This window comes from Setaria viridis, chromosome 2, assembly GCF_005286985.2.
Source record: "Setaria viridis chromosome 2, Setaria_viridis_v4.0, whole genome shotgun sequence".
NCBI classification, from domain to species: Eukaryota; Viridiplantae; Streptophyta; class Magnoliopsida; order Poales; family Poaceae; genus Setaria; species Setaria viridis.
This window is the reverse complement of record NC_048264.2, coordinates 44,503,114-44,521,985: the sequence shown is the minus strand read 5'-3', so window position 1 is coordinate 44,521,985 and position 18,872 is coordinate 44,503,114. Positions and strand designations below refer to the sequence as shown.

General features: G+C 48.1%; 2 protein-coding genes across 2 annotated transcripts; one reads left to right on the top strand and one right to left on the bottom strand.

Moving 5' to 3' along the window:
* Positions 1–5,316: 5,316 nt before the first annotated feature.
* On the bottom strand, positions 5,317–7,326 carry LOC117842233 (GEM-like protein 1). The gene is made up of 4 exons (XM_034722608.2): positions 7,062–7,326; positions 6,845–6,946; positions 6,314–6,588; positions 5,317–5,723 (listed from the first exon to the last, which is right to left on the bottom strand). The coding sequence occupies exons 1-4, from the start codon at positions 7,243–7,245 to the stop codon at positions 5,541–5,543; spliced, it is 744 nt and encodes a 247-aa protein (XP_034578499.1). The 5' UTR covers positions 7,246–7,326; the 3' UTR covers positions 5,317–5,540.
* A 4,116-nt stretch (positions 7,327–11,442) lies between these two features.
* Positions 11,443–17,011, top strand: LOC117842561 (uncharacterized). The gene is made up of 7 exons (XM_034723034.2): positions 11,443–12,611; positions 12,744–12,911; positions 13,060–13,377; positions 14,425–15,510; positions 15,647–15,817; positions 15,941–16,263; positions 16,616–17,011. The coding sequence occupies exons 1-7, from the start codon at positions 11,676–11,678 to the stop codon at positions 16,674–16,676; spliced, it is 3,063 nt and encodes a 1,020-aa protein (XP_034578925.2). The 5' UTR covers positions 11,443–11,675; the 3' UTR covers positions 16,677–17,011.
* The last annotated feature ends 1,861 nt before the right edge of the window (positions 17,012–18,872 follow it).

Sequence of the window (18,872 nt, the reverse complement as noted above, 5' to 3'; positions counted from 1 at the left end):
GCGCAGCCGGGGCAGGGGTGGCGGCGGAGTGGACCACCTTAGCGGGCTCCACGACGACCTGCTCATCCAGGTCCTCATCCGCCTCCGCTGCGCCGCCGCCGCCGCCGCCCGCACCAGCGTCCTCTCCCGCCCGCACCAACCCTTCCTGAGCATCTCCAAGAGTGCCCAAAATCCACTTCCAAAACATACATTTTGGCACTATCAACAAAATACAAACTCCAGCAGTGCCCGAAACGGACGCCCAATGTTTCCGCACGCCCAATACTTGCGGCCTTCGGCTCCAAATATGCGCGCGGCGTCCGCGTTCCCAATCGACGAGTTAGCGGCAAAATCGGGCGCCGCGCATGCATTCTCCGCTTGCGCGTCGTCGGCAGGCCACAACTTAGCGCCCGCACGCGCCTTGTCCAGCTGACGCGTGGGCGCATCCCACCGCCATTGCCGTGCTGGAAAGTTCCCGTCGGCACCCCGGTTTGTGCTCCAGTAGTCGGCGTATCTACCTCCGGTCCCGTCTCAGTCATCGCTGGGGTCCTCGTCGCCTCTTGCGCGCCCCCGCCGTTGCGCCGTCTCCGACCACCCTGAAGCTCCGATCAAATATGCTTTGAGCAGTGGAGAGTTCTACAGGTTCACAGCAAGTTTTTGCTGCAACTATGTCATCTTCAATATAATTATCAGCCAATTGAGTAGCAGAGGGAGCAGGTAGGCGTGTAAGCATTGCCACTCATCTAAAAATTGACTACTCAGACTCACTTTGCAGTGCGCAGTTGCACATACAAACAGTCCAGCAGCCCCAGCTCAGTTCCACCTTGGTGTTTCTGCTCCCCAGCTCAGTTCCACCTCGGTGTTTCTGCTCCAGAATCCACGGCGCTGCAGGCGATCTGTATCACTGTATGCAAATGCAAGCAGGTGGCGACGGCAGGGCATGGGCGGCGCCGGCGACGTGAAACAGAAAAGGCCATCTACCTTGCCTCGGGCGTCGGCATTGGATCGGAAAGAAAAAAAAAAGGTCGTGCTTTTGATCAAGTCGAGGGGGAAGGAGGTCCATGATGTGGCATAATTTAAAACTTTTGGACCAAAAATTGGGCCACTGTTGGAGAGAAAGTTGTTTTCTATGCCCAAATTTTTTTGCAAACGTCCCAAATCAGGATTATTGGGAGCTAAATTAGTAGGCACTCTCGAAGATGCTCTAACACCGGCTGGGCTAGTGCTAGTGCTAGGCGGTGAGTTCCCGGTGCTGGAGAGGCTCTCCATCACAAGCGTCTTCTTCGATGCCGGTGCCCAGATTTCACAATTCCCACGCCTGCGCGTGCTAGAGTTGATTGATTGTCAGCGTCTCGACACCACCACAGTCCATTCGGCGACCATCCAAGAGCTTCTTGTCACCAGCAACTGGCTCCGATGTGTTGACATCGTGGCACCCGTGCTGAAGAAGTTCACCTTGTGTGGCAAGGTGCCTGTGGATTTCAGCATGTCATTGCTGGCGCCTACGGTGGAGAACCTCTAGTGGAGGTGCCCGTCCCCATGGTGGTCTGGCTCTCCATACAATGTGTTGGCGTAAATTTAGAGCCAAATACATGAATGCACTTGAACGTGCAGCGTGCGGAGGAGCTCGATGCAGCATCTTTGCACAGGTCGGTCAGACCGGTTCAATAGATCGATCAAACTGGTTCACCAGTGAGCCCGGCGGTGGACCTTCGAATGCTAGCCCGGGAAGGATCCCGTCGGGGCAGGCGCACGTAGGGTTGCTCTAGGATCGGCAGGGTACCTAGAGCGCCCTCAATCGACGTAGAAATGAAGAAGATTGAAAAAGTTAGAGCAAAGGGAAAAGGCAAAAAAGATAAAAGATGTGTTTTGATTGATTGGATGCCCTCAATCATCCGTGGCCCTTTATATTTATAGGGTGGGGAGGTCTTGCCCTTGATGAAATCGAAACCCTAACAAATCTCGTGCTAAAATACAACTCCAACTCGGATTACACAGCCCAAAACCAATCTGCCCGGAGTGCAGATCTTTCTGATGTCATAACTCTCTCATCCGAACTCCAAATCGGACGTTCTACATATGAATCTTGATCTACTCGACAAGAGCTACACAATGGTGAAGTCCAATTTACATTTTGGGAACTTTCCCAAACCGGTCTGACCGGTTGGGAGACCGGTCTGGACAGGTCTGACCAGGTCTGCCAATTTTGGTCGTCAACACATGCCTCCTGTTTTCTGGCAAAGCATGCGTGCCAGAAAATACTCCTAGTCCTGGTCAAGCGCCGCTTGACCGAGGCGCTTACAAGCGAAGTGATTACTCGGTACTCGCTAGATTGGATAACAACTGCTCTCTCCGTTCCAAATTACATGTTGTTTTGATTTTTTAGGTTCATAGAATTTATTATGCACTTATATATACCGTATGTCTAGATGTATCTAAAAAACCAAAATAATCTATAATTTGGGACGGATGGAGTAGATCAAATAGAGATTTGACGCCCGCAAGACACAAGTCTTTGCCTAATCCTGAATTAGGTTAACTACTCCTGCTAGAGAACTTTCCTTCCTGTTAAAGATCCGTTGATTCCTCTCCTTCCACATGGCCCATGGCACCAGAATGACCAACGTGTGGATGTCTTTAGAGTTGTCTTTGAAGGCTCCACTAAAGCAGCAAGCCATTTCAAAATGGAGGAAACTGTACTCCAGTTCGATGGCTGAATAGGCGAAAACCGTGACCAGGTTCCAATTCTACTCCAAATGCTGATGGCGAATGGACACTTCCTGAAGATTCTTTACAGCGCAATCGTAGCCCAAGCCCACCTAAACGCGATCAGACCGCCGCTGTGTCATGGAGTCATGATCCAACCATCCCACAATCCAGGGATTCTAATAATAGCACCATTTCGTACAGCAAGTCTTTAACAATCCACAACCTATAAGCTTAACTTCTATAATCTAGAGTAGATCCAAACAAGAGCTCCAGTCATTCTTGTCATGGAATTGCGATCAGGGCGCCGCCGTCTCGGCACGCAGCCTCCCCGCGGAGCCGGCCGCAACTGCCGGCCACGGCGCGGCCGGAGCAGGGATGGCGGCGCAGTGGACCGCATCAGCGAGCTCAGCGACGACATGCTTATCCAGATCCTCGCCCGCCTCCGCTGCCCCCGCGCCGCCGCCCGCACCAGCGTCCTCTCCCGCCGGTGGCGGGATAGGGGACTCTGGAAACACCTCCCCGAGCTCTCCTTCCGCGGCATCGCGTACGACGCTCTCAAAGCCGCCCTCACCCAGGTCAGCCTCCCTAAACCGTCCCTCCTCGACGTCGACATCTCCGACAGCCTCGTCCCCGCCGGAGCTGTCGCCTCGCTGCTCCGCACCACCGCTAGTCTGGACCCGGTGGAGTTGAGCATCTCAATACGTTGGGTGAACCCGATGCCAATCCAGGTGCCTTCCTTCTCCCGCGCAACATCGATCACGCTCAACGTGACCTACCTCCATCTAGCACGGTAGCACCGCCGATCGCCGAGCTCCCGGTGCTGGAGAGGCTCTCCATCACAAAAGCCAGCGGCCGCTTCGATACCCGTGCCCTGATCTCACGATGCCCACGCCTGCATGTGCTGGAGTTGATTCGTTGTTGGGATCTCGACTGCATCACAGTCCACTCGGCGACTCTTGAGGAGCTTCTTGTGATCGGCGACTTGGAGCTCCGAGGTGAATTCACCTTGCGTGGCGTCCTGTATGAGGGTTGAAGCACGTCATTGTTGACGCCTACGGTCAAGAATCTCTCGTGGAATTGCAGTTTTCCTTGGTGCTTTGGCATTCCTGAAATACGGCTCCATGGCTCTGGTACATGGTACCTGAATCGCCTGAAGTTAGAGACGGAGGAGCGTGGCTTTGTCCTAGGTTTGGACATAAGAGCACGGTGCGTTTTGACCTATACTGTTACTCTTTTACGTTATATGAGTATACTGTGAGTTATCCTTTGGAGTGCTTCATTTGACACGTGATTTTCATACAATCACAGTATTCGAAAACGCTAGTGCGGAACTTGCAAGAAATGTTCCAGTTTCCTAATATTTCTGTTTTGGAACTATGCCTCACAACGCTTGCACATGTTTATGGAGCACTGGTGCTGAAGCTACTAAGGACTTGCAACGTTATACAGAGGCATAAGTTTGTCATCAGACGGGATAAGGTAATTCTTGACTTTATCTGACTAATGTATAGAATTCGAGAAATATGTTTAATTACATTCTTAGATGTCTGAATAGTTGTTTTGTATAATGTGCTTTTGGCTACGGAAAATTAACAATGCTTCACTTCTATTTCAGTGGAGGGGCGAAGCATGTCCGCCAAGCTGTCCTTGTCACCAACATCAAACAAACTGGAGAAGTCAGAATATCTACTCGATAGGTCTTGAAGAAGTAGAAATAGAAAGTTTTACAGGAAGTGGCCATGATCTTTATTTCTTGAAGCTTCTGTTCAGATGTGTGCCCCTGACGAAAGTGACCGTGAAACTGGCCTCCAATGTTGTAGCAAGTAGCAGAGGATGTAAGGAAGCCTACAAAATTTTCAAGGCAAACCCAGTTGTGGAATACCATGTTTATCGCAAAAGTGGGAAGGAGATTATCTATGCATGATTGCATAAGCTTCTAGATGCAGCTGGAGATAATATCATCAATCTTTTACCACATCATCAGAACTAGTAAGTTTGTACTATGTCATTGTTAACCTAGCTCCCCTAAATGGAGATGTGAGTGTACACAGTGTACAAAACTTTCCTTTGATTCTGTCCGTCGGGCTTTACTCTATTTTACTATAGCAGCAGCTCTCCTACTAGCTCGTTTCAAAAGAAATTGTTAACCTAGCCGAAATGTTTCCATGAGAATTTGTGGCGACTCCGTAGGTTCAGTTTCACGTCGTGGCCACTGGAATGAATTGCCACATGGTTAATAATCTAGCCTAAATGTCTAAAGAATTCAGGTTCATATGCTACATTATCTCTCTTGCTAAATATGAGTGTTTATTTGGTTGAATATTAGCCAGATGCTTCTAGTTTCTACTGAAAAATAAACAGAGCGCCACCGGTCGCAGATGTTGTATGCTGGTGACGTTTTTCCAGCTGTGTACACAACTAGCAGGTGTGGCATCACCTTCGCTTCGAGCACGACCCTGTGGAGATGGTTTGGCAAGAGCTAGTCAGCCTTCAGAACACTGTCGACTGTCGAGCCGTTCTGCTGCATGTGCAGTTGCAAAGCCTTGGTCGATTTTCCAACTCCAGGTGACGTATTCGAGGACATAGAGTGGGTGTTTCACTCGTAGCACAAGCTAGCAAAGAGAGTAGTAACTAACAACACTGGCTTCAAATTTCAATCAACTTCATTCAGTATTAACAAACACTTCTCCAGAAGTATCAACATGCTAAAGATACATGAATGTACTGCATAATGGTCCAATGGCACACATCTCAACACGAGATGCAGAGGTATACAAGCACCATGCATAAACACATTTACAGCCTTGAAGGGGCATACCACATAGACATGTGGGTAAATACACAGGTGATCTCTAGGCGCCCTGAACACCACGAACAGCCTCCTGAAGATTCTTTACAGCGCTGTCGTAGTTCACGAAACCCATGAACCAGAATTCATGGTTATCAACAGAGACAACCTGAATGTACCTCTCTGCAGGGTTTTGTTGACTTGCTGTGGGATTAACTGATCTCAAGTGGGGAAGGGGTAAAACAACCTGTTCACGTGTACATAAATGATCAGGCTTAGTTGGAACTAGGAATTAACCATTAGGGTAGACCAAAATTCAGAGGAGATCAAACAAACGATATGTACATGCTTATATACAAACTCATGTTTTCCATTTTGTCAATATACCAAGTAGCAAATTTGTAGCACACACAATCTGCATACTTAAAACGGAAGATAACTAATGTGAAATCAAGTACTCGCTAATCAGGAAATCTATTACAGGTTGTGTACTCTAAAAGTATGCAGTTTCATATGCTTTTGTCAATACAGGTGACTTCCATCATATATAATTTTGCAACTTCGTAATACCAATATTTGCAGATATTAATATGAATTCAAGTACTTGCTAATTAGCAACCAGTTAGAGGCCATGTATTATAAATGTTTGCACCTAGTCTTATGCAACAAAACCAGGAGTTCTTATAACAAAGGCATGTGGCATGAGTATCTTAAAAAAAAATCAAAACAGAGTATCAAAAAACAAGAGAATGTAAACTGATAATCTATACACAATGGAGAGTGAAATACTCTACCGCACACACTGAGGAGAAGGTAGTAAAGATGCAGGAACCATACCTTGTAAAAGGATGACTCACTTTTGTTGTCCTCAGTCACATATTTCACGGGGCTGTCACTACCAAATGCAATCTTGACAGTCGAGAGATACAGGACGCCCATGATCGGCCCATGAGATGTCGATAGGTAGCACACATACGCCTTCTTGAGCTTCTCATCAGGCAAGCACTCAAAAGTCTGCTGGAATATCTTGTCGTAGCCACCCTCAGATATGACCTTTGATATCTGAGCAATCCTCCCCATCGCAGTATCCGTCATGCTAGATCCAGTTTTCACTGCAGAGATGCACACACAGTATTAACAGCTCTGTGCATTCCGAACGGACATAAGCATGGACTTCTGAACTGGCTTTGGAACCAATTCCTAAGCATGGCATAGTCGTGTGTGTCACCATGCGATGCGTGTGCCTCTGCATACAGCATACTGTGCGTCTGTGCCATAAAACTACTAGTGCGCTTCTGATTGGATGCAGTGGATCATCATGATCTAGTACTGAAATTTGCAGTCGTGTCCAGGAATCGGGACACTCACGGTGCTGCCAGACGTCGCCGGCGATGCCCTCGGTCTTGCGCGCGGCCTCGTTGAACTTCTTCCCCACCATGCCGAACATCTCCTTCAGATTGTCCGTGGCGCCTGCGGTGATCCACCCCCAAATCCAGAACTATCAGGCCAAAACAAAGCAAACCGAAACCGATGACCACAAGAACCTGAGCCAGCGAAGAGCATGAAGCAACGGGCGGGAGCTCACTCTTGGCCGGCGGGTTGGGCGACGGGGCGGAGAGCACGTAGGGGTTGGCGCCGGCCTGCGGCACTTCGGGCGGCGGTGGCGGCGCCATCTCCTCCGGCGACAGGCGCGGGTACGCCGCGTGTTCCGCCGGCGCCGGGGCCGAGGCCGCCGGTGCGGGCGCGCTGGCGTCGGGCTTGGGATCCATCGGCGATTGGGGAGCGGTGTCGGTAGGGGGAGGTGGAGGAGGAGGAGGAGACTGCCAGACTGGGGCGAGGTGGGGTGGGGAGGTCGGCGTCGCTGCCTCGCTGGGGAAGGCGTTGAGTTGTTGACTGCTCAGGGGACGAGGAGCTCGACACGTCGACGCGAACGCGTGAGCAGGAAGAGGATCGGGCCGTCCAAGTGGCGGAACCGACGGCTGAGATCTTGGTCCGACGTCCAGTTGACTCGAGCGCGCGCGCTCTTGCTTGGTTCTAGTACTCACAGCAGCGGAGCAGACGATCCCCTCGCCTCTTCCCACTGCAGTACTGGACCTGTTCGACTCAACTTATAAGTCGGTTGAAAAGTTGAAATGGCTGATTTGTTGTGAGAGAAAAATACTGTTCCGTGGCTGATAAGCCGGCTGATAAGCTGAAGCGAATACTTGTAGTTGGATCACTGACACGTACTTCCGAACCCACGTGTTAGTAACCCAATAGAGGGATAACTCTTCCCTTCACTTCCCCATCGCCGGTCTTGCCTCACACCTACTCGCTGCCATAAAAAGTCAAATGAGCAGTTCGGCGCTGATACTATTTAGTCGGTATTATTAGTCGGTATTATTAGGCACTACAGTTATTATTGTCTAATCGTGTCTTATCGTGTCGTGTCAGGACGTCATGCCGACCTTCCAATCCAGACATTGCACTATGCTATTTTTATAGTGTCGTGCCAGCACTATGTGCCCACCGGTCCAACGTGCTCGTGCTAGCCCTAATACTATGCATCCATTCATTCAACTCAAACTTCATCAGTTTCATCACAAATTCATATAAAATTCATGTAGAGATATATACATTCATCAAATAGTATAATATACACCTATTTCGTAATACTGAGAATTGAGATAATCGTGTCACGTCGTGCCTGCATTGGTATTGTGTCGTGCCTGAGCCGACCCACGGGGCCGGTACGGTGACCGAGCACTACTAGTCGTGCCGGCCCAGATACTGTTGCCATAATAAGGGCGGGTCGTGTTAGTGCCGTGTTTTTAGGCCGTTCTTCGGGCCGCCGTTGGGCCTAGCCCATTTAGCCATCTGCCCCGCCACCCCTCCGCCGCCCGCACCAGCGTCCTCTCCCGCCGGTGGCGCGACCTCTGGAAGCACCTCCCCGAGCTCTCCTTCCGCGGAATCGCACACGACGCTCTCGAAGTCGCCCTCGCCCAGGTCGCCATACCAAGGCTGTCCCTCCTCGTCCTCGACATCGCCTATACCCGCAGCTTCTCCGCCGAATGCGTCGCCTCGCTGCTCCGAACAGCCGCGCGTCTTGACCGGTAGAGTTCAGCATCGTAGCTTGGGTGCGAGCAAGTGATGAATTGGTCGCCGTCGAGGTGCCTTCCTTTGCCCGCGCAACATCGATTAGGCTGCGTCTTTACGACCTCCATTTAACACTGCCGGCGCAAGGTGGTGAGTTCCCGGTGCTGGAGAAGCTTTCAATTACTGCTGGCCGCTTCGATACCAGTGCCATTATCTCACGATGCCGATGCCTGCGCGTGCTAGAGGTGGGTTGTTGGGATATCGACACCATCACGGTCCACTCGGCGACCATCGAGCAGCTTCTTGTGACCGGCGAGGCGCAGCTCCGAGGTGTTGACATCGTGGCACCCTTGCTGAAGAAAATCACCTTGGGTACCTCCTTGTCTGTGGATTTCAGCATGTCACTGTTGGCGCCTAAGGTGGAGAATCTATCGTATAATTGCAGTTCAATTTCCCGGTATGGCCCTCTGGATGTACTAGAAGGGATTTATGGGATTGGGATGTGGTACCTGAACCGCCTGAAGTTAGGGACGGAGGAGAACTTCTTCGTCCTAGGTTTGGACCTTGATAGACCGGTGTGTCTCCATTACCTTAGCATATTGTTACTCTTTTACATGCAAAATCTATGAAATTTTGTTAATTGTTTTACTGTTACTATGAGTCTATGAGTTATCTCGTGGAGTGCTTCATTTGACACATGATTTTCTTGCATCTACAGTATTCTGTAACACACATGCGAAACTTGCAAGAAATGTTCCAGCTTCCTAACATTTCTGTTTTGGAGCTACGTGTTGAAACACGTGGACATGTTTATGGAGCAATGGCGGTGAATCTACTGAGGATTTGCAATGCTATACAAAGGCTTAAGCTTTATTCTTCGATCTTGCAATATGTAGTTGTTAGTATGATGTGTGTTTGGTTATGGATCATTAAATGCTTCACTTCTCTTTCAGTTTCGTAGGACAGATGAAGCATGCCCACCAGATTGTCCTTGCAATCAACCGCAAAACTGGAGAAGTCAGAACATTTCCTTGATGAATCTTGAAAACGTGGAAATAGAAGATTTCAAAGGAAGTTGCCATGAAGTTGATTTCTTGAAGCTTCTGTTCCGATGTGCGCCCCTGACAAAAGTGACAGTGAAGCTGGCCTCCAAGGTTGTAACCAGTAGCAGAGGATGCAAGGAAGCCTACAACATTTTCAAGGCGAATCCAACTGTTGAATGTTATGTTTTCCGTAAACAGGGCAAGGAGGTTATCTATGCATGATTGCATATGCTTCTAGATGCAGTTGGAGATAATATCCTCAACTTGTTGGAGGGTAGTTTTTCTCTTTTACTCCCAATATTTAGTTTTAGAATTGTTTTAGGATCTCTCTTGGAGATGCTCTAAGTTTGTATTATTCGATTGTGAATTTAGTGTGTAACTCTGTAGACTTTGTTTCCTGTCTTTGGCCAGTGGAATGAATTGGCACATTATTGGTCCAGCCTAAATGTCTAATGAAAGTCAGGTTCGTATTTGTATCCCAGTAATGCAACTTTTAGCTGCATATGCTAGATTCATTCCTGCTGAACCTGTATGTTTCTTTGGTTGAATATTAACCTAACATGGTGCTATTAGTTTCCACCAAAAATAAACTGAGAGACACCGGTCGCAGATGTTATATGCTGGCGACATCTTTCCAGCACGGTACACTGTACAAAAGTAGCAGGTGTGGCATCAGCTCCTGTTCAAACGCTTCCCTCTGGAGATGCTTCGGCAAGAGCTCGTCAGCCTTAGGACACTGTCAAAGCCGTTCTGCTGCTCGTGCAGTGGCAAAGCCTTGATCGATTTCCAATTCCAGGTGATGTATGCGATGCGACGACATGGAATAGGTGCATCACTCGTAGCACAAGCTAGCAAAGAGAGTAGTAACTAAAAGCACTGGGTTCAAATTTCAATCAACTTCATTCAGTATTTACGAACACTTTCTCCAAATGTTTCAACATGCTACAGGTACATGAATGCGCTGCTTAATGATGTCCAAATGGTACACATTTCAACACGAGATACACAGCTATACAACCACCATGCATAAGCACATTTTACATAGCCATTCCAAAACACCACGAACTGCCTCTTGAAGATTATTTACAGCGCTATCGTAGTTGGCAAAACCCATGTACCAGAACTCATGGTTGTCAACGGAGACGACCTGAATGCACCTCTCTGCAGGGTTCTGTTGACTAGCCGTGGGATTAACTGATCTCAAGTGGCGAAGAGGTAAAACAACAAGGACTTATTAACCACAAGAGTACTTCCTGCGTCCCACAAAGACTGTTCGTTTAAGACAAGATAGTAGCAATGCTAAAAGTCCAAAGTACCTTTAATAACTCTTTGGATTATCGAATATAATCAATTATGCATGCACGCTTGCAGTAATTGTCGAACCTATTAGCCTTTCTTATTTAGCGAGTCTGACTCAGGCATCGATGGTGGAAGTAAATGATCGATTTGTTAACCGGGCTGGAAGATATTATGAGTGCTTTTGTTGGATGGTCTGAAAGTTATATAAAAACTTTTTGTGGGATAAGTTTTGGAGACTAAACGAACAGTTTTTTTGGTGGAGGGGGTATCTTTCAATGATGAAAATTCAGAGGAACCCAGGCAGAGCAGCGTGCAGATGCTTATATACGTTACTAACGAATCACAGCACCAAAAGACAGAGAATATAAACTGATAATTTATTCACAATGAAGAGTGAAAAAATTCCACTGCACACACTGAAGAGGAGGACCGTACCTTGCAATTTGTAAAAGGAGAACAGTCACAATTTGTAAAAGGAGAACTGTCAAGACTAGTAGCCTATCAACTACCATCCCGTCTCTAGAAAAAAAAAATCTATGCATACGCATACCTCAGCTCCAAATTCAATCCCGTGCACCGTGCAGTCCCATTTCGATGGTGCAATGTCTTACTCCGTATCTCATTAATCTTTAGGCATCTTGATTTCTCACCATGAGCGAGAGATTCACCAGTCTCGAGTCTCCTGCCTCGGTGCCTCCTGCGTTCCTCGGGGTGACTTGTGGCCCCAGCCTCTCCTCCCAAACAACACCGTTTGCCAAGAGATCAGGTCATTTGGGTCATGCATGGAGTCGCGATCCGTCCGCGACTTGCGGCCCCGGCGCCGCCGGGGCAGGGGTGGCGGCGGAGTGGACCGCATCAGCGGGCTCCACGACGACCTGCTTATCCAGATCCTCGTCCGCCTCCGCTGCGCCGGCGCCGCCGCCCGTACCAGCGTCCTCTCCCGCCGGTGGCGCGGCCTATGGAGGCACCTCCCGGAGCTCTCCTTCCGCGGCGTCGCGCCCGGCGCTGTCGAAGCCGCCCTCGCCCAGGTCGCCCTCCCAAAGCTGTCCCTCCTCGACATCGATACCTCCTGGCTCTACACGCTCCGCGCCGACGCCGTCGCCTCGCTGTTCCGCACCGCCGCGCGTCTGGACCCGGTGGAGCTCAGCATGATGCTTCGGGTGCACCCAGGTGATGAACTGGTCCCCTTCGTGGTGCCTTCATTTGCCCGGGCGAAATCGATCAGGCTCGACGTGGACATGCTCCATCTGACACCGCCGGCGCTAGACGGTGGGTTCCCGGCGCTGGAGAGGCTTTCCATCACAAACAGCCGCTTCGATACCGGTGCCGACCGCTTCGATATCGGTGCCCTTATCTCACGATGCCCACACCTGCGCGTGCTAGAGTTGATCAACCGTTGGGGTCTCGACACCGTTACGATCAACTCGGCGACAATTGAGGAGCTTCTTGTGATGGACGTGCAGTTCTCAATCTCAGGTGTTGACATCGTGGCACCCGTGCTGAAGAAATTCACCTTGCATAGCTCCCTGTCCGCGGATTTCAGCATGTCATTGTCGGCGCCTTTGGTGGAGGATCTCTCGTTGAATTACAGTTCTACTTGCTTCCCTAGCTCTCCTAATGCAGTAGGGATTGATGGGATTGGGATGTGGTGCCTGGATCACCTGAAGTTAGGGACAGAGGAGAATGGCTTCGTCCTAGGTTTGAACCTTGAAAGAGCGGTGCGTCTCCATTGATTTGGCATACTGTTACTCTTTTAAATAAAAAATCTCGAAAATTTTGTTAATTTAATTGTTACTATGAGTTATCTCGTGGAGCGCTTCATTTGACACATGATTTTCGTGCATTTACAGCATTCTGTAACACACATGCGAAACTTGCAAGAAATGTTCCAGCTTCCTAACATTTCTGCTTTGGAGCTATGTGTCGGAACACGTGGACATGTTTATGGAGCAATGGCGTTGAATCTCCTAAGGATTTGCAATGCTACGCAAAGGCTTAAGCTGTTCGTTCGTCCAGTGGTAATTCTTCACCTAATAATCCTAACATATAGATTTTCTAGAAATATGCTTAACTACATTCTTCGATCTTGACATATAGTAGTTGTTATTAGAATGACGTGTGTTTTGGTAATGGATGCATGATTAAACATCTTCACTTCTCTTTCAGTTTTGGAGGACGAATGATGAAGCATGCGCTTCCGACTGTCCTTGCAATCAACCGCAAAACTGGAGAAGTCAGAATATCTCCTTGACGAATCTTGAAGAACTAGAGATAGAAAATTTCGAAGGAAGTGACCATGAAGTTGATTTCTTGAAGCTTTTGTTCAGATGTGCGCCCCTGGTGAACGTGACCTTGAAACTGGCCTCCAAAGTTGTACCAAGCAGCCGAGGATGCAAGGAAACCTACAACATTTTCAAGGACAATCCAGCTGTCAAATGCCATGTCCATGTCTATCGCAAACGTGGCAAGGAGGTCATCTATGCATGATTGCATATGCTTATCCTCATGCTTTTGTCTTACCATCAGAACTAAGTGTGTTCTCCGTCATTGATAACCTAGCCGTCATGTTTTACTGAAGATTTGTGTTAATTTCATAAAGCTGGTTTCTGTCATGGCCACTGGGAGAATTGCCACATTGTTGGTCTAGGCTAGTTAAATTCCTATTGAATTATGGTTCATATACTCTGAAGTCTGAACCTGTATGCATGTTTCTTTGGTTGAATACTATTTTTATACTACTTGTTTCTACCGAAAGATAAACTAGACTGCCACCGGCTGCAGATTTTGTAGATTATAGAGTCTTGCAGTACATGCTGGTGACATTTTTCCGAGCACTGTCAAACTATCAGGTGTTGCATCACCTCCTGTTCTAACGCATCAGAGATGGATCGGCAAGAGGTAGACAGACAGACGAGAATGGCAAAATCTTGGTCAATTTCAAGTTGATGAATGCGAGTACATAGAATGTCTGTTTGAAATCGAGCAAAGAGAGTAACAAACAAAAGACAGATTTTAAAAAAAATTGATTCAGGATTTACATAGTACACCTCTCCAAATGGATGAACATGCTATCAATACACTAATCCACTGCCTAACGATGTCTCCAATGAAACAAATAAATTTCAACACGAGATGTATATGAACCTGAATGTATATATATGCACGGTTTTGCTGACTTGCAGATGCTTATATAGCAGTAAACACTAACAAATCCATGCTTTCCATTTTTTGAGGATTAACCATGTAAACACTCCTAACAAAAATTGAAGATGATGAATCAATCGGACAGAGGGCAATAGGAATACACCGGTCCCTCTTTAGAATACAAAGATTCTATAAACCCAGGAATAGGAATAACGTGCTAGGAATATAACGAATGAACGTTTGGATTGAACACAGAAAAAAGAAAGCCATTTGATAAGAGAGAGAATCGTACAGAGAAACTTTCCATGAGGTCAACCTTTTGGCAGCATTTGTAAAAGAAATTTCCTTTATTCTCGCTTTGCTCTAAATGGGCCTAATTCAGAGTAGTGGGCCCCACCATCCCTCTCCATCGCCGGTTTCGTCGCCTGGTCCTGCTGCCGTTTGTCTACCCCATTCACACTTCTGGGCTGGTGGCTTCTTCCCAAACAAGACAGCAACCCTGGTCCCCGACACGATTCCCTGGGCTACCATTTGCCGAGGGCTCCACTCATCTGTGTCATGGTCGTGGAGGCGCGATTCCGCCGCCGCCACCGCCTCAGCGCGGGCGGCGATGGCGGCGGAGTGGACCACATCAGCGGCCTCCACGACGACGTGCTTATCCAGATTCTCCGCCGACTCCGCTGCACCGCCGCCGCCGCCAGCACCAGTGCCCTCTCCCGCCGGTGGCGGGAGAGAGGCCTCTGGAGACACCTCCCCGAGCAATCCTTCCGCGGCGTCGCGCACGGCGCTCTCGAATCCGCCCTCGCCCAGGTCGCCCTCCCAAAGCTGTCCCTCCTCGACATCGAGATCACCGACAGGCTCCCCGCCGAATCCGCCGCCTCCCTGCTTCGCGCCGCCGCGCGTCTGGACCCGGTGGAGCTGAGCCTCGTAATAGCCTGGGTGGTGCGTAGTGATGAATCGGTCCCCATCGAGTTGCCTTCCTTTGCCCGCGCGACATCGATCACGCTACGGCTTCACAACCTCCCCCTATCAGCGCCGGCGCAAGGCGTCGAGTTCCCGGTGCTGGAGAGGCTCTCCATCACAAGCGGCAGCTTCGATACCGGTGCGCTGATCTCACGATGCCCACGCCTGCGCGTTCTAGAGTTGATTTATTGCTGGGGTATCGAGACGATCACGGTCCACTCGGCGACCATAGACGAGCTCCTTGTGATCAGCGGTCAGCTCCGAGGTGTTGACATCATGGCACCCATGTTGAGGAAATTCACATTGCATAGCGACGTGTCTGTGGATTTCAACATCTCATTGTTGGCGCCTATGATGGAGAATCTCTCGTTGAAGTGCTGGTCTCATGGCCAGCGTTTCGTTCCAGCTGTAACCGAAGCAGTAGGGATTGATGGGTTGTGGCGTCTGGTTCGCCTGGAGTTAGGGACAGAGGGCAGCGGCTTCATCCTTGGCTTGGACATAGGAAGATCGGTCCGTCTCTTTTTCTCTAACATACTTTTACTCTTTGATATACAAAGTCTCGGTAATTTGGGCAATTTTTTTACTGTTACTATGAGCTAATCTTGTGGAGTGCTTCATTTGACAAGTTATTTTCATGCATTTGCAGTATTCTGTGTTACTCGTGCGGAACTTGCAAGAAATGTTCCCGCTTCCTAAAATTTCTGCTTTGGAGCTATGTCTCGATACACGTGGGCATGTGTATGGAGGAGTGGTGTTGCATCTACTAAGGATTTGGAATGGTATACGAAGGCTTAAGCTGGTCATTGATCGTGATATGGTAATTCTTGACTGTGCCTGCCTATTTATATAGAATTCGAGAAGTATGTTTAATTACATTCTTAGATGTCAGAATATGTGTTTTTGGCCATGGAGAATTAACAATGCTTCACTACTCTTTCAGTTGACGGAAGTGTGCCCACCAGACTGTCTTTGTGATCAACCGGAAAACTGGAGAAGTCAGAACATCTCCTTGATGGGTCTTGAAGTAGTAGAAATAAAAAACTTCAAAGGAAGGAGCCATGAAGTTGATTTCTTGAAGCTTCTGTTCAGATGTGCACCCCTGGCGAAAGTGACTGTGGAACTGGCCTCCAAGGTTGAACCAAATAGCAGAGGATGCAAGAATGCCTACAAACTTTTCATGAAGAATCCAGCTGTAGAATGCCATGTTAACCTCAAACGTGGCAATAAGGTTATCTATGAAAGTGTTTCTAGATGCAGAAGGAGGTAATATCCTCAATATTCTGTCTTACCATCAGTATTAGAAAGTTCTTTCTCTGTTAACCTAGCCGTAACGTTTTGCTGAGGATTTTTGGTAACTCCGGGAGTGAAGTGACAGTTTGGTACATTGTTGGTCTAGCCTAAATGCCTAATGAATTCAGGCTCATATTTGTATCCTAGTTATGCAACTTTTACCTGAATGTTTTAGATTAGCTCCTGCTGAGTCTGCATGTTTCTTTGGTTGAATATTGGTTTCAAAAGAAGCAAAAAACGAGTGCCACCAACAGCTGATATCGTAGATTATAGAATGGTGCAAATATGTGCTGGTGACATCGTTCCAACACTGTCAAACTTTCAGGTCTGCCACCACCTCCAGTTCTATTCTGTCATGTGAGAGCAGCCGGATCGGCAGGATGTAGACGAGACTGGCAAACAAATCCAGCAATACAAATAACTTTCAAGACGAGATATGAACCTGAATGACACTAGCAAGATATTACAGGGTGCTGCTGACATTCACATGTAAGACGAAAGGATTTTGGCCTTCGGAGGAGGAGCAGATCATCAGGCAAGCACTCAAAAAGTCTGCTGAAATATCGTGTCGTAACCGCCCTCAGATGTAAACCTTCGATTGCCCGAGCTACGCTCCCCACCGCAGTATCAGTAATGCTAGTTCCAGTTATTTGCATTGCAAGAACAGACATGAGCATGGACTTTTGAACCATTCCTGAATTTTCATAGTCGACCTCTGTCAGCGTGTGTGTGGAACTGCATAATATGCCACTAATGGTGTGCTTCTGATTGGATGATATGGATCATCATCGAGTGCTGTCAGGTAAACGAAAAACACGGTGACAAAGCAACAAAGCAACCAAACGGATCACCCGACGAACCAGCGGCACGATAGCGGTGGCGGCGGGCATGTCTGCAGGCGCGGGAATGAAATCATAAATTTTGCATCAATAGAAATGAAGACAGTATCCGATACGATCGAAGCATCGTGCTCAGGCCGATGAATTAGTCAACAAATGAATCACGTGACCCGCATCCTCTCATGTCAACAATAGTACCTACCTCCTATCGTACTTTGCAATTATGATTCAGCTAAACATTACCAAATTTTATAGTATTTCATAAGCAGATCAAATTTAACCGTATGGGTCCCGCATCGGCCATAAACCAGTTGAAGGTAATGCTCAATCTGTAAGCAGAACATATTTATCAGTCAAACCAGCCTATGTTTAAGAGCATGCATGAATGCTCTTTCAGATAGAAAATCCATCAAAGGCTTCCATAGCATACCATGTTCATGAAATGCTCCATAAGTTTAGTGCCATATATACAAGCTACTGGTTGAAAACTTGAAATTAGATGACCAATCATAACCACAAGCATAGGCGATCTTGTCTGACTTCTATTACAGCCCAATTTCTTGCAGCAACAGCAAGATTGCTCTGAACACATAGATAGATTCTTAAAGCATCTGCAAAAATTAGATTGCAATATCAACAACACATATAGATTCTTAAAACATATGTAGCAAGTGAGCAGGTGAGGCATCAGTCTTAATCTTCAATTCGTCATCTGATTTTGACTCCCCCAATAATGGTCCAGTAACATCTCGATGATGCAGCTGATTCACCAGCAGCTTTAAGGTTCCATTGTTGCTGCATAAAAAATAAATAGCATAAATGCATGGAGGAAGGGCAACCATTTTTCAAAAACTATTCAAGGAAGCGACTCCGCCTATTTTGTATTTCACCAGTCCCAAGCCTTAGAGGGTTGTGACCAGGGCTCATCAAAATCCAGCTACTCTTACAAAGATGAAAACCATATAGTTAACTGAAATTGCAATTCAATGACAGGGCATATGCTTGGATATCGGTTGATCAAAGTAATGAATCGAGGCATTAATTTGCTGCTGTAACATAATAGTTACCTGGAGTGGTTGACGGATTCGTGTACTTTGAGATAGTACCAGGGCGATAGGAAAAACCTGACACGTATTCAGCGCCAAACTCAGCCACACCTAGCAATGTGCTGCTCCTCATGTCAATACCAAGAACCCAGCCCTTGCGATCCATAAACTTTGTTGTTGCCATCACGTAAACGACATCTTCTTCACCGTTCAGGTTGACATTTGGCTCGGACACCACAAGATTCTGCAGAGCAACCTCCACAACATCCCGCTCCTCGTCCCGTGATGGTTTACGGTGCAGCAATCCAGACTTCTGCAACTGCAAACGTACCTCATTGCTGATTTTGATATCGGAAGCACGGACTGTCAAGTCCTCGTAAGAACCAGAAATCTCAGTGTTGCTCCATACAGTGATGGCCCAGTTGTGTACTGCGAAGGCCGGCCACCCGGTTTCGATGTCAGTATACGGAAGACGTTCGCTGGTGCTCTGCAGGTTAGCGAGCTTGAGGCAAGCCTTGCCGTCCTTGATCAAGGAGAAGACGCGGGGACGAGACTCTGGACAGTTTAACTTGACGCCCTTCAGATCTTTAAGGGCAACAATGTCCGATGGCAAAGGCAGCGGTATGTGCCGGAGCGCAGGCCCGTCTCGATCTTGACGGAGCAAGTCGTAGAAGAGGATGCCGCCCCAGAGATCGAC

What these genes read in the sequence shown, in the direction of transcription:
- LOC117842561 (XM_034723034.2), top strand. Translation starts at nt 11,676, where the DNA reads ATGGAGTCGCGATCCGTCCGCGACTTGCGGCCCCGGCGCCGCCGGGGC. An exon ending in GCAAGGAGGTCATCTATGCA is followed by an intron (nt 13,378 to 14,424) that starts TGATTGCATATG and finishes AATTCAGAGTAG; the next exon opens with TGGGCCCCACCATCCCTCTC. An exon ending in GTTTCTAGATGCAGAAGGAG is followed by an intron (nt 16,264 to 16,615) that starts GTAATATCCTCA and finishes TCAAACTTTCAG; the next exon opens with GTCTGCCACCACCTCCAGTT.
- LOC117842233 (XM_034722608.2), bottom strand. Translation starts at nt 7,245, where the DNA reads ATGGATCCCAAGCCCGACGCCAGCGCGCCCGCACCGGCGGCCTCGGCC. An exon ending in CGGCGACGTCTGGCAGCACC is followed by an intron (nt 6,589 to 6,844) that starts GTGAGTGTCCCG and finishes GCATCTCTGCAG; the next exon opens with TGAAAACTGGATCTAGCATG. An exon ending in GTGAGTCATCCTTTTACAAG is followed by an intron (nt 5,724 to 6,313) that starts GTATGGTTCCTG and finishes ACACGTGAACAG; the next exon opens with GTTGTTTTACCCCTTCCCCA.